General features: G+C 45.7%; 5 protein-coding genes and 4 non-coding genes across 9 annotated transcripts; 7 read left to right on the top strand and 2 right to left on the bottom strand.

Annotated features, from left to right (window-relative positions):
- Positions 1–169: 169 nt before the first annotated feature.
- Positions 170–253, bottom strand: SPPG_10201. The gene has a single exon. It is a non-coding gene; the product is annotated as a tRNA-Tyr (tRNA).
- Positions 254–1,650: 1,397 nt separating this feature from the next.
- SPPG_08487 (uncharacterized protein) lies at positions 1,651–3,771 on the top strand. The gene is made up of 2 exons (XM_016756640.1): positions 1,651–3,231; positions 3,302–3,771. The coding sequence occupies exons 1-2, from the start codon at positions 2,231–2,233 to the stop codon at positions 3,528–3,530; spliced, it is 1,230 nt and encodes a 409-aa protein (XP_016604140.1). The 5' UTR covers positions 1,651–2,230; the 3' UTR covers positions 3,531–3,771.
- A 106-nt stretch (positions 3,772–3,877) lies between these two features.
- Positions 3,878–3,961, top strand: SPPG_10202. The gene has a single exon. It is a non-coding gene; the product is annotated as a tRNA-Tyr (tRNA).
- A 485-nt stretch (positions 3,962–4,446) lies between these two features.
- SPPG_10203 lies at positions 4,447–4,530 on the top strand. Its single transcript has one exon. It is a non-coding gene; the product is annotated as a tRNA-Tyr (tRNA).
- Positions 4,531–5,544: 1,014 nt separating this feature from the next.
- On the top strand, positions 5,545–6,739 carry SPPG_08488 (uncharacterized protein). Its single transcript, XM_016756641.1, has 2 exons — positions 5,545–6,001; positions 6,066–6,739. Exons 1-2 carry the CDS (start codon positions 5,651–5,653, stop codon positions 6,645–6,647), a joined length of 933 nt encoding a protein of 310 aa, XP_016604141.1. The 5' UTR covers positions 5,545–5,650; the 3' UTR covers positions 6,648–6,739.
- A 251-nt stretch (positions 6,740–6,990) lies between these two features.
- On the top strand, positions 6,991–7,063 carry SPPG_10204. The gene has a single exon. It is a non-coding gene; the product is annotated as a tRNA-Phe (tRNA).
- Positions 7,064–12,365: 5,302 nt separating this feature from the next.
- SPPG_08491 (uncharacterized protein) lies at positions 12,366–14,111 on the bottom strand. Its single transcript, XM_016756642.1, has one exon. The coding sequence runs from the start codon at positions 13,804–13,806 to the stop codon at positions 12,547–12,549; it is 1,260 nt and encodes a 419-aa protein (XP_016604142.1). The 5' UTR covers positions 13,807–14,111; the 3' UTR covers positions 12,366–12,546.
- Positions 14,112–15,334: 1,223 nt separating this feature from the next.
- Positions 15,335–17,561, top strand: SPPG_08492 (uncharacterized protein). Its single transcript, XM_016756643.1, has one exon. The coding sequence runs from the start codon at positions 15,571–15,573 to the stop codon at positions 17,134–17,136; it is 1,566 nt and encodes a 521-aa protein (XP_016604143.1). The 5' UTR covers positions 15,335–15,570; the 3' UTR covers positions 17,137–17,561.
- A 26-nt stretch (positions 17,562–17,587) lies between these two features.
- SPPG_08493 (uncharacterized protein) lies at positions 17,588–20,663 on the top strand. The gene is made up of 11 exons (XM_016756644.1): positions 17,588–17,762; positions 17,825–18,443; positions 18,528–18,637; positions 18,703–18,861; positions 18,922–18,996; positions 19,058–19,253; positions 19,330–19,421; positions 19,478–19,662; positions 19,731–19,969; positions 20,044–20,149; positions 20,211–20,663. The coding sequence occupies exons 1-11, from the start codon at positions 17,739–17,741 to the stop codon at positions 20,596–20,598; spliced, it is 2,193 nt and encodes a 730-aa protein (XP_016604144.1). The 5' UTR covers positions 17,588–17,738; the 3' UTR covers positions 20,599–20,663.
- Positions 20,664–20,697: the final 34 nt, after the last annotated feature.

Here is a 20,697-nt window from a genome sequence, read left to right on the forward strand (position 1 = left end):
TATTTTTTATAACTGGCTCCGAAACCTTTATATAATCTAACTGGGATTTGGTGACAACATGCCCCCCTTTCAATTGTGCAGTTTCTTCACAGAGCTTGCGTGATTTCGAGTAGTTTCAACATCTAGGAATAAATATTCCGTGCAAAAAGAAACAGTGAATTAAAACTACTCCGGCCTCCCAGAGTCGAACTGGGGACCCTTAGATCGCTGATATCTTACAGTCTAATGCTACTGCCAACTGAGCTAAGGCCGGGTGCGATCCGAGCCTTGGCAGATGTTCAAACTTGCTGAAAGAATCCAAAAAATCCCGCCTGATGACTGAGGTTGACATGCTATTACGTTGATGTCCACCCATTAATTCGGTCAAATGGCATAAGTCATTTCATTGTCCAGCAAGTTGAGCGCTTTTGACGGATCGTGACCCTCCGGTGTGATTTCATTTGTGGACACGACTGCATGTGCAATGTTTTAGTGTGCAGGCTAAGCTTGGCTGTGTAAAATCAACGCTGCCAAGCTCCTCATGTTTGCAGTGTTCATTGCGCATATCTTGATTCGGTGCAACACTTACCCGGATCTTGAAACCAACTTGTGATGGGAACGGCGATGACTGATCGTCCTCTTTGAGTGGATTCCTTTAATCGCCGCAATCCGTGCTCGTCTACTTTCCAACCATGGAATTGGCGCACAACAAAGGACGTAATGTGCAATATCAAGTCAAAAACACACGTACTCCTCCCCTTTTCGAAATATTAAACAGCAAAGAAAGTTGAGCAAAAAAGAGATTTGGAACTTTTAATTTCCAGTGTCTATTTTTGTTCCACAGGCCTGGTCGCAGTGTTCAAATTTCCTGCGCCTCCAGGTGTCTGGCTTGGCTTCACTGGTTTTGAATTCTTTCTCTCTCTCTCGTGAATAGAGATGGCCGAGTTTTACAATTTCTCCGCTGCCTTGTTTGCCACACCCCCACCATCATCATAACAATCTCTATTCCCATCATACCACACACATTTCAGCTTGACGTTTTTTGTTTCTAGGCAGCGAGGCCTCTTGTATACTTTTCCAAGGAAACGAGTGCGCACATGCATACGCAAACTGGTTTTTTTCCCTCCGTTCAATCACCACCTTTCCCTCGTGCTAAATTGGTTCGCATTGCCCATATGTGGTAAAGCGACGAAATTTGAGGCACCAAGAAAACAAATCAAAATGGATACACTGGACCCTTTGCAATATGATAACACGAATAGCGTGGTTCTGCACGTTTATGGATAAATGAAATGATAGAAAGGGCATCGCAAGAAACCCTTTAATTAGCGAAAGGAAAAAAAACAATTTTCAGATGAACCGACAAACTGGTACTGGGCAACGCTACATCGGAGTCCCTTATCCCGTTTTAGGAGCTGCTAGGACATTGCGTATTATTCCTATTTGGCCTCCAAATCTAAACTTGTCAATTTGCCGTGGGCTGTACGTGTGTCTTTTCCTTTTGCCCACACAAACTGCATCCGGCTGGCGCGAACCAAGATCCACTCGTCCCGCCCAACATTGGGGGGGCTTAACAATGTTCAATTTGCACGACGGGCAAATCGACAAGAAAGGTAGAGCAGCGGTTGGTTGGGATAAGGGACCAAGCAGCTCGGAAGACATCGTTCTTTTCCTCGATCGCTTCTTGATCAGTTTTATTTTTTTTTTGGCGCGCGAGAATGAATGTGCGAATAGACCTGTCTTGCGTACGGCTCTTCACACCCACACAGAACGGTAATAATCATCACGCGGCGCGCGTGTGTGTGTTGCATGCGTTCGCTTTTTGAAGGTTCGCCTAAATGACATATGCATGAACCACACACGCTTTTTGCCTCCTCCCCCCTTTGCTCTTCCCTCGATTTTTTCCCACGCGTTTGATTTATATCTAAGGTCATTCTCAATTTAATTCCCCCCTTCACTCCTCTCCCCTCCCATTCGAACACTCTCCTTTTTATACCTCCCTCCTCCTCCTCTTCCCCCCCGGCATCTTAACAGCCTCGCCCTACTAGTAGTAAGCAAGATCCTATACAGAAATTCATTGAAAGCTTCTTTCATCTTGGGGTAGCTTCTTTTCTTGTTACCTCCTATTCCATCGTCGTCCTTTTTCGACGCTAGTTTCCCCCTTCTCTCTTAGCCTATTCTGTGGCTGTCATCCCGATCGTTGTCGTCTCACGTCATCTGTCAAGTCTTGTTGACACTACCCAAACAAAGCATGACGACGTTGCTCGACTGGAATCCTACACCGCTCTCGTCGTCTCATTTCGCAGACTTTGCAAGTGTCGGCCACGAACAGTCTGGTTTCAATTCGGGCTTCGATCTCGCTTACCAACCAAAGGATCATTTGGCATCAAACAGCAACAGCCACGGTGCGAGCGGCAACCCTCACTCAGCTAATCATAGCACCGTGTCTCCCGCCCGAAATCAAAGACCTCTCTCCCCTGCCACACCTATCACGGTTCCTCCTAGCCCGGTCCACACTGAATATTCGTCTGCTTCTCCGCCTATTAAAAGCGAGTGGGCTCCGGCTCCCACTCCCATCATGAAGGACGATTGGGTGTCAAATGTTGTCAGTCGCCCAAACAAGTCAGAATGGCCCGTTACAGAACCTACCCAACAATCTCAACACGCGCAATCACACAATGAATCTAGCACCTCCACGCCTTCCTCCTCCGCTGCCTTTGTTCCCCGGATGATGGCTTCGGCTCATCACCATCACCATCCACATCACCACAATTCTCACCCTGACCGCGTTGCCACGACCTCTGAGCACTACCCTCACCCGGCTGCATCTATCTCTGGAAATGGCACCATTCCCCCGTCTCACCTTCACCTACACCAACCTCGACACCAACCCCATTATCACGCTGTTCCCCCGTACCACATTTGGCGAGGCCTTCCTGCCGGGCCAAGGGGCTCCTTTGGTCGACCACTCAACGTCGTGTCTCATATGATGGACCCCACCGTTGGCATGCAAATGACCACCACAAGCGAACAGTTCCCACACCACCCTGCCCACATGATGCGCCCTCCTGCACCGCTCTTGATCCCTCCTCACGCGACGTACTCTCACCCTAGCTACGGAGCCGGCCTCCCAACCCCTCCGCCTGATCATCCCTTGCATCCGTATGCACGAGGAAGGAGGATGAAGTCTTGGCACGGAAACAATTCCGCTTCATCAGCTGGAAAAATCTTTACTTGCACACACGAAGGATGGTAAGTACAGACAGACATGCACATTTTGTCTGTATTGACAGTGTCTAATCCGTATTTTCACATTCATCAGTGGCAAATCTTTCAAACGCGCGGAACACCTCAACCGACACAGCCGAATGCACACTGGTGAACGACCTTTTCCTTGTGATGAAGTTGGTTGCGACCGTCGCTTTTCTCGCTCTGACAATCTCGCGGCGCACAAGCGCACTCACCTCAAGCACAAAGCCAAAGCCGCGGCACAGCAAGCTCAAGGGCATACCCATATGGGCAAAATGGTCTCGGATATGGGAAGATTTTAATAGTTGTCTCATAATCAATTAGCTGTATTGTTTCGTCCCTTTGTATTTTCTTGTTGTACCATATTGTGTTTGGACTTTGGTTGAGGTTAGATACCCGGGACGTTGATGGACTTTGTATTCTTAGTTACTTGTTTCATTGTTTTATGTTTTTGATAATTTTGCCTGTGATTTTTTGTGAATTGTATGTACGAATCGTGTACAGTGTTTGAATGAAGAGATATATTTTGTAGTTCAACTCCGCTATGCAGTCTTGTTGTTTTTAGATAGGAAAACTTGTGTGTGTGCACTGTCCTTGTTCGGTGGTATATCCAAAGGATATCTTATAACTAGATTGGCTGGAGTATGAACCGGCCTTAGCTCAGTTGGCAGTAGCATTAGACTGTAATGAACCAGCAATCTAAGGGTCCCCAGTTCGACTCTGGGAGGCCGGATCAGCACGCTCGATAGTTTTTTAAGTGTTTCTGTTTTGATCCTAACAAAAACCTAGTCCCCCGAATACAATGTGGCAATGTCAATCTAGACGCTTACCTGCAATCCCTTCAGGCTCCGTGGGACAGTGGATCCCAGCATCCTTTTTTTTTCTAACCCTGGAGTTCAGGTCAAATTGCCGATCTAATTTGTGGTGGTGGCTTTCACTTGTGGCAGCTTTTCCACTCATTTTCGTGTGGCAATGGTGGCCAAACGTACAGGTATTTGTTCACCCAATCGTCGTAAACATGGTGGGAAATCAAGCGTTACCACACGTGAGAGGTCGCAAAGGGAGGGTTTGTCGAGTGTATTGGCTGCGGGGTGTGCATCGGTGAGACATCGGTGAGACATCGGTGAGACATCGCTGGAGGGCCCATGGGCCCTCTTGGAACGACGTTCACGAATGTGGCTATAGCTTATTAGTATTGCAGTCAACACCTGGGAGACACCGGCCTTAGCTCAGTTGGCAGTAGCATTAGACTGTAATGAACTAGCAATCTAAGGGTCCCCAGTTCGACTCTGGGAGGCCGGATCAGTGTATGTGAGAATCCTTTTTTTTATCTTTTTCCGCGTTCGTTGATGACATGAATATATCGTTCAGATTCAAGTGCGTGGCAAACAGGTGTGATTTCGTCTTGGATGTTCGCTTTGCATAGGGAATCAGCCTATGGAGGGGTATAGAATCCATTTAGCGTGCTTCAACCTTTATTTGAAGCAAATGCCGTCGAAAGCAGCGTCATGATTTTATATATGCTTCAAACACCGGTTGTGCGGCATAGTGCAATTCTAACTCCATTCATGTGCTTTCTCAAAAATCCGATGCATTCACCGATAAAACCGCATCGGTCCTGCTCGGGAAGTCTTTTTTCAAGCCTTGGCGGATATCGAGTTCAATCTCTTTCGGGTCTGTTGTGAAAAAGGATAGTGAAGAAGCCATCGCCGTAAGATGCCACGATTACACCCCACTCGCCCGCTAGTAAACCTTCACTGCTGGTTCGGCGTCACAGTTTGGAATTGTATATGTACGTAGTGAACTGTCCAGGTACTTGCATTAATGAAGGTCAAGTATAGTTCCTCTACCGTCGTCAGTGAGAGTTAGTGTTGCATATCTGATTGACTCGCAATTGCGTGTTGCCTGACATAGTTGAGAGCATGCCGTTGTAAAGTGTCGAATAAGAGTATCCGAACGTTACAACTGACTCTTGCCAGGACTGATTTGTACTGATTGATTATCTGATAATACGTAGAGGGGGAAACCAATGTGTGTCAGGGAATTCTGGCCTGTCCTTTTAATTACCAATATGAACCATGAGATGATATGTGAGCAGTTGAGAATGGCTCGGAGATGTTAGTGCGGCACATGTCAGTTACATAAATGGGAGGGTCGATCCTTTGCTTAAACTGACACTTTGCATAATCAACGATTGCATTGATTTAGTATTCAACTGGTCCAGAGTAACCTGTTTTTTTCCTCGCGCACGTCAGCCGTGAAAAATGAGGGCTAAACAAAACAAGACTATATTAAGGTTAAACATTAGCGTATACCCTTAATGTTAACATTTTACGATCAGTGCATGTAGAAGGACGAGTGCTTTCGGAGGGGGAACATTTTACCCTTTCAATTGGCGAAAAAAACAGCAAAAAACATACTCATGTCGATTCTCCCGTCTCCTTACGATGAAATCCGCGTCACTTTGGCCGCTATCGCCCTTGTCATCCAAGTATGCAACCTTGGCTACTCGTCCCAAAGACTTGTACGGCGAGTCACATCCTTTACGTTAGGCTTGTTCTCGCAACAGATGTTTATGTTAGGGTTCACGATTGTCAACATGATTGCGAGTCGGACGTTGTTAGCGGACGGAGAAGCGCATGACAAGTTGAATATTTCTGGGAATGTTTGTTACAATTTCGCTTGCTTGGTACATGTGCTTTTATTGGTGAAGAGATTCGGGTTGTGTGGGACGAGGTGGGATAAACCAGTTTGGAATCGGGTCATGTTTCTGGTGAGCTCCGTGCATCTCTTTTATCCGTTATTATCGTATTTATGGTTTTTGGTCGTTTTCGTAGGGAACGATCGTCATTTTTATTGCTACTGCTGGAACCGGGATGGGGTTTGCCTTTTACCGACTTCACCGTATCCTGCAGAGCTACCTACCCGGAATGGAGACTTTATACCGCCGTGTCAACACCCTCCTTTACGCGGGATTTACTTTATATCTCCTCGTAATGGATACTATACTCTCCAGCATCATGTATATCCGCCTTCAAAAGCTTCGTATCGAACCCTCACCATCACACCACGTAAAATCCAGCAACCTCCACGTCCGAACGGTTTATACAATGATCGTCATGGTTATCATGTCATGGATCGGCATGACACTCGTCGTCGTATCCAGTCTCCATCCGAGTCTCGACGAAAAACCACTTGGTCTCGTGATGAATCAGTTGGCTTATGTCTTTGCAAGCTTTCATATGACGTTTGCTTGTTTGTATTTGGTTAGCATTGAGCAGGTTTTGAAGGGGTATGGATTACCTGCATTGCCGGATGCGAATCCGTCGGGAATGCCGATGGATGGGAAATCAGGTACGACCGCCACACGGCTGGTTGCGGTGAAAGATACCCGAATTGGTACTGCGAGCTATGTTTAAAATAAGGATGATGATGGGGTAGTATGTAATTATTTTCTGAGGCATATATACGGATTTATTGTGTGTCTGTCTTTCTCTGCTTTTGACCAGGGCTGTATGACCCTGATAGAGGAGGGGACTGCGACTGCCGACACTGAGGGGTCCCGAGGCCGTATGTCTCTCTATCAGAATCAATGCAATTACTAAATTAAATGAAAACAACAATAAGCCGCCGTTCTTTTCGAGTTCGACGCCAGACGATCTTTCAAATAGGACGCTAAGTGTCATCAAGATGTGGGTTGTGTCAAGGACAAACACAGGGTGCCAAGAAATATCAATCCCAATTTTGCTAGACATTTCAACAGCTTCCTTAGCTCAGTTGGGAGAGCGTTAGACTGAAGATCTAAAGGTCTCGTGTTCAATCCACGAAGGGAGCAATTAAATTTCGCAAGGTTCATTTTTTCCTTTTCCTGAACAGATGACATTTGTTTTGATGTTTTCTTACGCGCCATTAGTGAAATACTTTTATTTCCTGACGAACGAGAATGGAGTGTACGAAATGACACAAAGCGCCTTTCAACACTTTTTGTTTCTTTGCGGCGTGATAGCTAAAACTAAAACTCTTGCCTAGCGGATATCGTCGTAGCAATGACTCGTTGGCCTGTTCCTCCCGACGATACCTCCAACGCAATTATACAAAGTTACGGTCAATGGCTTCTGCATAAGGAGACATCTGACGATATATTCGGGTGGATTTCGCAAACGAACCCTCCAATCTCAAGTCACTATACGACAATCGAATAGGAGCCATCCGTAAACCTTATTCACAACGTTTAGAAAAGAAGGTGTGTGCATGGTGGGTACATCGCCGCTGGAAGGTATACATTCATGGTTGGGTATTGAATGTAACTTTAATTTGCGTACATTACTTGTATGGTTTCGTACGACGATGATATTTCATATGTGGGTATTGAAGCGTGTTGGTTTGGGTAGATTGAGTATGGATATGACACGATTCTTGTAAAAGAAGATGATATGTCGATTGTGAATGGTTTTTGTTGTCGCATGGTGTTTTTTTGCATGTAGAGTTAGTTCGTGGTATACTCACTTGATTTTTCGAACGGTGCATAGCACTAGTATAGCAAGTGTTAGAAACATTTGTTTCTGTGGTTTTCGAACGTTATGGTGGAGTGGATGATTAGTCAATTTGTTAAGGCTGGTTAAAATGAGATTAAATATAGGGAGCCAAGGATATTTTGGCCGGTGATCGAATTTTTTTTTTTTTTTTGGATTTGTCGGTGGGTTCCGGTCATGAATATAACGAATTATGTGCCCTAACTTTTTTGTGTTCCTCCAAACGGCCAGATATGGGGAGAGTATTGCGCAAAGGAAAAGGGGAAATTTCAAAAAACGCAAGAGCACATTCGAAAGAACGCAAACTCGACATTCCACATCATTCGCAAAATACCACAAAAACAACTCTGACCAGATAGCACGATTTTATCATTTCAAAACAAAAAACAAAACTAGACATTCCCAGTTGCCGACTCTGTGCCAGAAACAGTTTGCCTAACATGTACACGACTCAACGATGGGTTAGGAGCTTGATTCGCACTGGTACTTTGACCCCCTTTGGTCAAATTCTTATTATTTTGAATGGCGTGAGCGAATTTGGTTAACATTTTGTTGAATGTATCTTGCATATCGCTGATTTCGGAGAATAGGGAGCGTTCGTTCATGTATCCGTTTTGGAGGGCTGTGAAATCGAATAGGGTTGCCTAAACCAAAATCAAAAACAGACAAGTCATGAAAAATCCTCATGTGCGAATCCCCACACAAAGGGAAAGGTTGAAAAAAAAGAAACAACGTACCGCTTGCATGGTGTTTTGAAGTTTACGAATAGGTGCCGTAATGCAATAACTAGCACCCACCACCATAGCAAGAAAAACAACAGCAACGACTCCGCATACAATGGCGATATTGGTTTTTGTACCGGTAATGTCACCCCAAAAGTCATCACGGGGGATACTGAGGACTAAAAGCCAACGTAAACCACCTCCGTCCCTATTTTTTTTTTTTAATGTTTTGGTATTTTTTGCAAAAAGGGTAGAAAAAAATGAGAAAAGTGAACGAAATAGAGTATTGCCAATAACGCACCCTCTTGTTCGGTCGTATACTATCCAACGGGTATTCACGAGGATGATTGTGTTATCGGTTGCTTTGAGGGTGATGGCGAGGTCATCTGGTGCGTTTGCGACTGATCCGTAGGTATTGATAATATACCGAGCCGTCATCTATCCAAAAAAAAAATAAAACAATAATATATAAACAATTAATAACTGTTTCTTGTCCATTTTTTTTTTATGAATAATACTTACCGCAATAACAGATTGAGGAGACTGATCAGCACTAAACGTCGCCGACTGTTTTCAATCTGCGATACACCGGGCACACTTGCTGCGATCATACTCCCCGTGCTTTCCCATAATGAGACAACACCGTTCGTGCTGACATTGACAGAGGCTAGGATGGACTCGATGGATCGTGTGGAGAGCATGATAAAGTGGGTTGCGTAGTAGGGTTCGTTGGGAGTAATGGTGCCAAAGGGTTGTTGGTACCAGACTGGCCTAAGGGGTTCGGTTAGGGTTACGAAAAACGTAAAAGGGATTGGATAAGAGAGAGTTTTTAAAAAACGTACCAGAATAATGGGAAAAGAAAGGTTTTTTGGACGGGTGTGAATATTTTGGAAACCCAAAAGGCGGACCCGTTTGCGGATGCGAGTTGAGGCCATTTTAGCTTTTGGAGACCATATAGGTAAGCTTTTTCTTTTTCCGGCAACTTTTGTCACAAACACTCTTTTGCAAAGAAAAAACTTACATTGGGAAACCAGTCACGTCTAATGAGAGCTTTTTCGCTGCCAAGATTCAAAGTATAGTTGTTATAGACGCCTAGGATATCGACGGACCACAGTTCCTTTAGGTTCGTTGTGGTATTGTAGGTATTTTTATCTTGCCAGTATACTTTCATGGGTCCTGGGTAGGCTAGTCGTATAGTATGTACAGCGTCAACGCAAGGATAGCCAATTTAGCAACGCAAATTAAGGAAAACGTTGTTTTTGCGAGAAGCTGGGTTATCTTACTTGCAATATAATCCGAGTTATTCAAAAAGAATCCGGTACTAACAAAACAAAATAACATAAAAGAGGTTAAACACAAGATCTCTATAACGAAAAAAAAACACTTTTTACGTTCGCGAATAACCTTACTTTGCCAAAAAAGAGTTCTGCAGGGTCATTTGATACAAATGCGCAACAACTTGAGGCTGCTCAAGAAGCAAATCCTGAGACATTGCAGCAGTCATATTCGGGTTTTGTATAAATGCATTCAAGTATGGGTTACGTCCATTGGCTTCAAGAACATGTTGGCAATTTGAGAGCATGGTAGTCACTAGATACATAAGAATCGGATTTAATTTATCGTTTGTTTGGATGTAACAAAACAAGTTTCTTGTCTTACCTCGTCCATAAACGCTTTGAATAGTCTCTGTTCGAAGAGATGTGGTGATGGTGTCAACGGTAGCGTTTGAGGTAAAGAATGAGAGAACACCAATAATGGTTGAGAATGTTCCGCCGATAATAATGGTTGATGCTTTTTTTCCAAATCGGAAATGTCCTTTCATTTAGAAAGTAGGTATCATACTACCCCACATATGCGAGACGCACCGAGAAGGAGTGCCCAAATAGGGACAACCAGATGTCGCTTGATGTTGGGTTTTTTGTCAGACATTTTTTTTTTTTTGTTCGTTGTGGTGAAAGCTGGAGCCAAACTGGATACCAAGAATAAATGGGTGAAAAGATGACTAAAAAAAATAGGCATCTTGTTACCTACCAGCGGTGTTTTATCTCAAAAAACCTTTTACGAAAAAGCAAACCGTCATAAATCCCACGGTTCCTCGATAAAGGGACAAGAGTATTTAAGAAAACATACTTTTTGCTGATGGCACTAGGGAACATTCCCATATCGACAAAACTATCCCATCAAAACCCTCATGATTTGAATCATTTGCTTAACGGTTCTGATAATGGAACTGTCACACGATTATTATTAGTATTATGGGTAGTTATTTACCATGGTTCTTGGGCGAGAGCAGCCGAGTCGTTATGGCGTATTTTTGGGATATCAGATTACGGGTAATGTCTAATTGGACAATAGCAAGTTTGTCCGCGCCTTGGGACGGAGGTCTCCGAAACTTTGGAGGCGTGTTTGTTTTTGGGATATTGGTAAATGGCGGATCTATGTCTATTGGAACAATAACAAGTTTTTTTAAAAGCATGTCACGGACTTTATGTGGGAACAGGGTAGGGCAATTGCGCAGGATCGAGGTATTGGATAGTTGGGTTATTTTATTTTTGGAAATCTGAATCTTGTCGCGACAGTTTTATGGTTGGAAGAAAATGGTCGCTTGAGAATGGCAACGACCAAGTACTATATCGCCCGACGAAAACAGACAAATGCCAGCATATGCGGCATGTTTTTTTGTAATGTGATGGGTACCAAGGGTCGTTGCAGCAAACATTGATTCCCTGGATTTCGCAACAATATAATTCAAAACAAGGAGGACCCGCGGGCGGGCGGGGGGAAAACTCGTAAACTATTAAAAGGATCAAAAAGCAATTGCTTGGCCCATTAGGGTCCGGCACGGCAGGAAGCATTCCTTGCTTTCACAATATGTAACTAGAAAAATGTCTTTTTTATGCATGAGGAATTCATTCCTAATCGATGAATAACATCGGAAGTAAGCCCCTATGGAAACAATACGGTACATTTAAGCAACAGACTTGCAAACCTGTATTGACGATTAGGTATTACATTCATTCAATATGATATGCAAAAAAGCGAGTATTGAGTAATTAACCGGTTGTTTGTATTTGGTTTAACCCGGCTTTTGGACTTACTCAGATATTTCTATGGCACATAACAGAATATGGTTTTACTGTTTGGGAACAATGCTTACCCATTTGATACACATACAAGTGTTTTTTTGTACGATTTAGATATTTTTTTTACATTTTGTTCATTTCAATATCCTAACAAACAACGAACCGTGGTTCTTACGTTTGGTACATGTCTGTAAACCACGGTTTCTCTCTTGGTGTATTTTTGTCGTACAAGGGTTATTCCCTGCAATATAGCATGATTGATATCTTAACTATTGCAAAAAAAAGTATACAAGCGGATTCTCTTGAATTCCTGATCTCATCTTGACCCGCTTAGAATTCCTTTTTCTTTTTTTCATCAGGTGATTTTCACTTGTGAGCTTTGCCATCGTGGACTACTGCATGCATCATCGTTACAGGTTGTAAATCTTCATTTATTTTTTTTTTTTTTTAAATTATTGGATTTAAAACTTTTTCGATATGTTCTGAGTTGACCGGGGTATAACACACAGTATAAGATCAAGAAATATTCGATGCTTTTTTTTTATCTCAGCTGGTTGGTAAAGTGTGGGTGCTATATGAAAATACTTGTACGTAATATGAGGGATAGAGTGTACTTGTCATTTAGGTTTCGTCAATGTAATGGTGGCATTCAAGTGGAGGTATTGTGCAATGGTGTAGTGATTGAATTAGATCCATTTGCCGATGGTACGTTTGTGTAGGATCTTTTCGAAATTGTTATGTAGAGAGAAGCTAGATGGGGAATCCTTCGTCACGACCCATAAATCAACCAAAAATCACAATGAGAGAGATACTGGTTTTTGTATATATTTTTTGTTCTTCTCTAAATAGCAAATTCAACCCGCTAATCCACAACCAATCCATTAAAAAAAAAACCACAATGCTATACAACTAGCAAATGTACAAAACGAAAAAAAATACAAAACCAAAGCAGGTAAACAACAAACAGTTCAACATCTTTTTTTACAAGACTGCCAAAACTCCCATCACGAGTGCACCCACCCAAGCACCAGGTTGTATCGACACGGCAAGACTCTTTTCACCTGACGCGCCGGTACGTGGTGCAGTGGTGGCCGTGGGGGGAGACTGTGTACGGGGGGCCGGCACAGCTGTGGTGGTCGCAGCTGGGAGGGTCGTGGTATTGGGAGCGGGAGCAAGACCATCAGCATAGGCAGATGTACCTAGACAGGTTCCGACGGGCATAATCTTGAGTGGAAAGCCTGGACCAGCGGCTTTAATGCTTTGCAAGAGTTTAACGGCGATTTCGGATGTTGTGGTAGAGATATCGTGTTCAAGGGAAATAAAACCGGGTTGGGCTTGGAACCATGATCGGGCAGTGTTGAGAATCTTGTTGACACCATCAGCGCCTTGGGCTGTTGTGTCTTCCGTGTCGCGGGGGGCAGTCCAAATGATGGCCGTGTAGCCGAGGGCAGATGCGACGGCGCGGACACGATCGTCAATATCCCCGTAGGGGGGACGGAAGAATCTGGGTTTACGGCCAATGACCTTGTAGATTTGGGCTTCAGTATACAAGATTTCTGCGACGATTTGTTGGTTGGTGAGGGAGGTTAGGGGGTGGTGTGTCCAAGTGTGGACGGCGATTTCGTGGCCAGCGTCAAAAGATTTTTTGAGTTCATCGGGAAACGCGATTGCGTTTGTTCCGCAGACGAAAAAGGTGGCTTTGGCATTATTGAGATCTGTGAGGGCCGTGCGAATGTCTTCTGTGTCAAACTGGCCAGTGGGAGCCACGGTGGGACCGTCGTCGTATGTAATTCCCCAATCGTTTTGGTTTGGACATTTGGACACGTCGGCGTTATAACCTTGGGCTGCGACATCACGGACGCATTGGCCGGCGGGCCAGTAGCAATTGGCTGCCGCTGCTGCAGCGCCTCCTGGATACTCTGGTGTGGGTGTGCCCACGTATTTTGCGACGGGGAGGTTGAGAAGGCTGGCTGGGACGGCCGCTTGGACCTTGCGCATGCCTTCTGCGACCAGGGGATGTTGGAGAAGGTTGTCTGGGATCATGACTGTTTGGTCAATGGGAGGGAACACGGTGGGCATGTTTGGGTAGCCGGCAGCTCCATTGCCGCCCGGTGCGGGTGCTGCAGGTGCTCCAGTAGGTTGTGCGGGTGGAACAGGGTCGACAATGGTGGATTGGGCGGATACGGCACCGATTGCGGCGAGCGCAAAGCACACGCTCGTTGTCAAGCGTGCAAAGGACATATTATTATTGATGTTGTTGTTGGGTTGTATGATGATGCTAAAAGCAAAATAAAATAATACTAATGTGGCAACCACCGATGATCGACAAATGACAGAAATCGACGACGATGGGGACAATCGTTGTGTGTGTGGGGAGGAATGTTTTGTCAATGGATGCGAGTCCTTTTCCCTTTTATAATGTTCCCATCCCCCGCCCCTTTCTTTCACCTGCAACACAGGAGGAGGGAGACAAGGCAAAGGAGAAGGCAAGGAGAGGCAGTGCCATGTCCTTGTGTGTGTGTGTGTGTGTGTGTGTGTGTGAGAAAAAAAAAAAGTCTACAAAAAGATGCTGTTTGAGAAAGGCATAAAAACTATAAAAACTTTAACTGATTAGAGGAGAGGCATAGTCATGCATGCATGAATGCACAGTCATGAAATGCACGGCAGATATGGGGAAAATGCGCAGCAATCCATGCGGGCTGAAGGGGTCAAGATGAAACCACGCGGGGATCGACCGCTTTGGGAGATCGCGGCCATGTCTCCGACTCAGCCCTTTAAAAAAGGTTTTATTATTATTCGTGCCTTGTGGGCGGTTATTTGGACAGGGCTGAAGATTTCTCAAATTGTATAAACGCACAAAAGGGCGGTCAATGTGTGTGTTGCAGTGCGCATGTAAGCAACATTTGTGGGTAGTGACAAGGCGCTGGTTCAACATGTGTGTGTGTATACAAATCTTGTGAACAAGGTTTCAGTTCACGATAGCCACGAACGGCCAGCGACCGGGGGGGAGGTTGTGCGCATACAGAGAGACAGGGAGACAGAGAGTATGAGAGAGAACACACACACACAGCTGTTAAATCATGCACTGTTAAAAGTAAATATACAAACGCAGCCACTGCATGGGTTGGGCCTATGCATGGGGCCATTGCACAATTGCATGAGTTTAAATGAATCGGGCATCCACAAGAGTATTCAGATGCAACTTGTGTGTGTGTGTGTGTGTGTGTGTATATACTAGGAAATGAATGAAAATGGCTGTTGCATTTTGTGTGCCCACCTTGTGCAAGAAACACAAGAATCATAAAAGGGTAGTGAATGGTCCTCTAAACAAGAGGGAAATGTCGTTTCCCTGTGAGTGTTAAATAAAGACAATCATGTCATGTATGTGAAAGAGCTAGTAATGGACTAGGAGGAGGGAATATGAAATATAGCGATAAGAGCAAAGAGAGAAGCGGCAAGTCATGAAGCCAAACGACCGCACAAACACTACACAAAAGAGAGAGAGAGAGAGACAAGAGAAAAAAACGCGCAAAAATCCATTCTTTTTACAACAACATTAGCCGCTTCTTGTATGTTTTTCCCACCCATTGCATGCACACACACACAGAGCACACACACAGAGCACTAATAACACACAACACACAACATACAACATTTGCACATCCACTCTTATAAACACAAAAAGGGAAATTCTCTCTTTCCCATGATCCCATTGCGGCATTTCTCTCTCTCTTCTCTCTTCTTCTCTCTCTCTCTCCAATCACAACGACAATCACAACACACACACACTTTTTACTCTTTGCGTATCATTTACTCACTTGTTCAACACAAATGGCGTTTTTCTTTTTTCTTGCTTTTTTCCCATGCTCTTGTTCTTTATTCATAATGCTCTTGTCCCATTTCCCCCCTTCTTTTTATTCCAATAGACTTTAGACGAGGGGAGTTATCCTCATAGACAACTTACTCTCATAGACATTTTATTCCCATACCCTACACACAAAGAAAATGGTCAAGGCATTGGTTCTCTCTACAGTCTTGTTGGCAACGGGTGCGGTCGCTATTCCCCGTCCTCAGGATGGTGGATTTGCAGACAAGATGAAGTCAGCAGTTGCTCCTCTTCCCACAACAGGTGTTCCTTCAGAGCAGATTCAAGTGCCTGCTTATCCTGTTGGCACGCAGCCTCCCGTTGTTGTTCAACCGCCCAAGGAGACTGAACAACCAAAGGAGACTCAACCGCCCAAGGAGACTGAACAACCAAAGGAGACTGAGCAACCAAAGGAGACGCAACCGCCCAAGGAGACTCAGCAACCCAAAGAGACTCAACCCGTAGACAACAAGCCTCCTTCGTACCCGGCTCCCCCCGCCAAAGAGACTCAAGAACCCGTCAAGACGACAACGCCCGTTGCCACTTCCCAGCCTGTTCCTCCTCCTCCTCAGACAGAGGCCCCTGGTTACCCTACAGACATTCCCCAGTTCCCTGGTTACCCCGAGGGTCCCATCGGAACCACCACCGCGGCCGTTCCCAGCAAGCCCACCGTCACCTATGGCGTAACGCCCATTCCCAACCCCACTGGATCTCCTAACGAGGTGCCTATCGGCATCCCCGAGACTCCCGTGGGTACTCCAGAGGGCGAGATTCCCGTTGGTACGCCCGAGACGCCTATTGGTACTCCTGAGGGTGAGACTCCCGTGGGCACGCCCGAGATGCCCGTTGGTACTCCAGAGGGCGAGACTCCCGAAGGTACTCCCGAAGGATCTCCCGAGGTCTCTTTGCCCACTGACTTCCCTATCAACTTCCCTGGTGCTGAGGAGGGTGGCGAGGAAAACTTGCCCGTGGCTCTGCCCGTTCCCACTCCCACTGGAGCTCCCGAGGAAGAGTGTGAAGAGGGCGGTGAAGGAAACTCGCCCATTGTCGTTCCCACGCCCACGGGAACCCCCGAGGAGGAAGAGTGTGAAGAAGAAGGTGGCGAAGAAAACTCACCCATTGTCGTGCCCACTCCCACCGGATCCCCCGAGGAAGAGTGCGAAGAAGGTGGAGAGGAGAACCTTCCCGTCCCCGCCCCCATTCCTACTCCCACCGGAACAAAGGAACTGACCGAGCCCACTCCTGTCCCTGAGGAAGAAGAATGTGAGGAGGAGGAAGAAGAGCCTTCGGAAGGAGAAGAGGAAGAGTGCGAAGAGGAGGGTGACCAATACAAGGTTCCCGTTGCGACTGACGTGCTCCCCGTGCCTATTGCCACTGGCACACCCACCGGTGCTCCCGTGCCCACCGAAACGGGTGCTCCTGAGGAAGAGTGCGAAACGGAGACTGCCGCCCCCGTTGCTACGCCCACTGCTGGTTACCAGGAAGTGCCCGTGGAAGCCCCCGTTCAGACTCCCAGCTACGGAAACGTGGAAAACCCTCTCTCGTACGCAAAGCCCGAAGATGCCAGCAAGCCCTACCCACAAGTTCGCGCAACCTCTGTCCCAACCGAGACCAGCGCCCCCATTTTCAGTGCCGCATCCCGCAATGTCAAGTCGGTCGCCGTAGCACTTGCTGGTGTATTGGTGGGCGTGGTTGCTTTCCTCTAAGCCCGCAAACTGTTGTCACCTTCTATGATTTGATGGTTTTGAGAGAGTGAAAACACACGAGATACTATGTTGGAGAAAGGACGCTTTTGCGACGAACGCGTTTCATGATTGTCATCGTCGTCGTTGATTACTGTAATGGCTTTTTTGAAAAATGAGGTGTTTAATTCCGTTTATAAGACAAAGGGAACAAAAAAAAACAGTACAATAAACACACAAACCTAAAAGTTTTGTTGCTTTCTCAATTGCCGAGAGTGCTGGTCACTTGAAGTCATTGAGAGAAGAATTAGAGAAATTATATATCCTGCTCTTTTATTTTTGTGTGGACGTTTTGTTTTGAATGGTGACTGGCCTCATGTTTTAAAATGCTGGTTGTTTTCTTTTCTGGTTTTTGACGAGTGTCCCTCCATGAGTCACGTGCATGTCCGAAGGTGCGTCCGGACACTTGTTCCGCTGTTATTGAACGGGGCTTTCTTCCGAACCGTGTCCGCGCTTCCAAAAGACGTGATTGAAACTGTTTTTAGACCGACAGAGCGTGTAGAGGTTGAACGGAACGAACCTAATATACGCTTTAGATTTGTTTGATTTTTTCAAAGTTTTCAGTAATGGACTCGAATCAGAATCCCAGCGTACGTGGCTTTTTGGATGCATTTCAGTCGCAAAAAGGTGCCAACTTGTGTGCTTTCCACAGGACCCACCCCCGCCGACCACCACCTCCCTTCCCCCGCTCACACCCCGCACCATCGGGCGTCTCAAACCCCCAAGCAAAATCGCACCCATGTCGGTCAAACCCCTCTCGTTCACACCAAAAGGTGATCAAAACGTTGACCCCGACCAACTCCTCACGGCCGAAGACTTTAAAGTCCACACCGTGCCCCAAAAGCGAAAAACAGAAGCACCACCTCCAACGTCTCGTAACACGAGGTTGAAAACGGATTCTTCTTCTTCTTCTTCAATTTATTCTGGGAGTGTGACTGCCCGGTCTACTCGGACGACTACCGTGACGAGGAACCCACCCACACGAGCGAGTACCACCCGTGCTCCAACCAAACCAACAACAACGACAACAACGACACGATCCACGACATTGAAATCCAAACCCTCGACCATGGCCAAACCTGTATCCAAACCCGCGAAACCCACCCCAAAAGACTCTGATGAACCTGTCAAGAAAAAGCGACCGGCGTGGGATGTCAAGGGGCGGTTACAGGATTTAGAAGAGTATCATCATCAAACTCAGTCGCAACTGTTGGATTCTCAGTCTCAGATTGCGAATATGACGGATGAGTTGTCGAGGAGTCGGTCGACCAGTACGTTTTGTTGTTTTTGATGATGTTTGATTGTTTTTGAAATCGTATATAGCGTGGTGATGAATTCGATTGGTTCTTTTGTAGTCGATGAATTGATTCAGTTTAGACAAACGCTTGAAAATCAAGTTCATGTCAAGGAAGCCGAAAACAGCACGTTTGCGCAACAAGTCACGGAACTACGGGCCGAGTTGTTGGTACGTTACCTATTGTATCAGATGATTCAAAAAGTGCATTAACGTGGGTTATCCTTTTTGTTTAGGGTGTTGAGAAAAAATACAAGGATGAGATTGCGTTGTTGATTAGCCGACATGCAAGAGAGATTGAGGAGCGGGAGGGCGAGATTGGGAGGTTGAAGAAGGTGCAAGAGGGGTTGGATGGCGAGTTACGGATTGCAAAGGAGGAGAATATTACGTTGAGGGTATGTTTACGTGTGTTTTGTACAATGCGTGTGATGGGGGTTTTTGATTTTGGGCTCTAGTCGACGATTTCGACGCAAAGTGCGTTGAGTGTGTCGCTTGAATCCGAGTGTCGGGCCAATAAACTTTTACTCGAGGTATTGTTTACACTTGTCGTTTTGTTTTTTTATGAATTCGTGTCCTCACTCTATGGTTTAGCAAACAGAGTCTACGCTCCGGGACCGCGAAACCCGTATCCAGACCATTGAGCAGCAACTTGATGCATCCCGGGCTGCTGTGCAGGCACTTGAAGCTAAAGTCCGGGAAGAAGAAACCGTGCGACGGAGGTTGCATAATACGATTCAAGAATTGAAGGGGAATATTCGAGTGTTTTGTCGAGTTCGGCCGCCTTTGGGTGAGTTTTATTGTTTTGTTTTTGGTGACGAGGTGTTTATAACGCGGTGCGGGTACTCATGGTTTATTTTTGGTAGACGCGGAAAAGAGTGAGAAACCGGATGAAGTCTTGTCGCATATTAGTTTTGCAGAGGGGGATGAACAAGTGATTGAGTTACGACAAGCTGTGGTGAGTTTACTTTTCTTTTTAACACGTTGATATGTGGTTAAATCTGTAAAATTTAGGAATCGGCTTCGGGACAAAAAACAGTGGAAAAAACGTACCCGTTTTCCTTTGACCGGGTCTTTCCACCCACCACAACGCAACCACAAGTCTTTGAAGAAATTTCGCAGCTTGTTCAATCGGCATTGGATGGGTACAATGTGTGCATTTTCGCGTATGGACAGACGGGGAGTGGCAAGACTTTTACGTATGTGAAACCCTTTAAAACATGTCGCTTTTTTTGACATTGGTGACTGAAAAATGGACCACTCTTAGTATGGAAGGCCCCAGTCATGCCCTGGACGACCCCGATACAATGGGCATGATCCCGCGTGCCGTGCACCAAATCTTTGATACGGCCACAACACTGGAACATAAGGGGTGGACGTATGAGATGGAAGCGCAGTACCTAGAGATTTATAACGAGACGATTCGGGATTTGATTGGTGGTAAAGAGGGCAAGCATGAGATTAAGCATTTAGGGTCTACGACGGTCGTGACGGATGTTGTTACTGGTGAGTTTCAATTGTTTTTGTGTTGATGATGAGATTTTGTTTGGTGGTGTTTACATTTTTTTTGGGAAATCTAGTCAAGGTTGAGACGCCTACCCAAGTTCATGAAGTCTTACGAAAAGCGTCGCATAACCGTGCTGTTGCAGCTACCAACTGCAATGAACGGTCTTCGCGTAGTCACAGGTACCAACCTCCTCCCCCTTTATTCTTGTCATTCTCACTTTTTGACGCACCCATTTTATAGTGTCTTTACTCTCCGCCTTAAAGGCACCAACCCCCTAACCTCTGAATCCTCCTCTGGCACCCTCAACCTGATTGACCTAGCCGGCAGCGAACGCCTCTCCTCCTCTGGCTCAACCGGGGATCGCCTCCGCGAAACCCAAGCCATCAATAAATCCCTCTCGTGCCTGGGCGACGTGATCTCCGCCCTCTCATCCGGGGACAAACATGTCCCGTACCGAAACTCGCGGCTAACCTACCTATTACAAAATTCTCTTGGAGGGAATTCCAAAACGCTCATGTTTGTTAATGTGAGTCCTCTTTCTGGGAGTTTTGGCGAAACGCTTTGTTCTTTGAGGTTTGCGACAAAGGTTAATTCTTGTATGATTGGGAGTGCTAAGAGGGTCAAATAATTGAGCAAGTGTAAAGGGGGAGGGGTTGTATTTGGAGTTTTGTTAATATATATATTATATATTTTTATGTTTATGTGTGTGGTGGTATGAGTTTGTGGG

This window comes from Spizellomyces punctatus (genome assembly GCF_000182565.1).
Source record: "Spizellomyces punctatus DAOM BR117 chromosome Unknown supercont1.22, whole genome shotgun sequence".
Taxonomy (NCBI): domain Eukaryota; kingdom Fungi; phylum Chytridiomycota; class Chytridiomycetes; order Spizellomycetales; family Spizellomycetaceae; genus Spizellomyces; species Spizellomyces punctatus.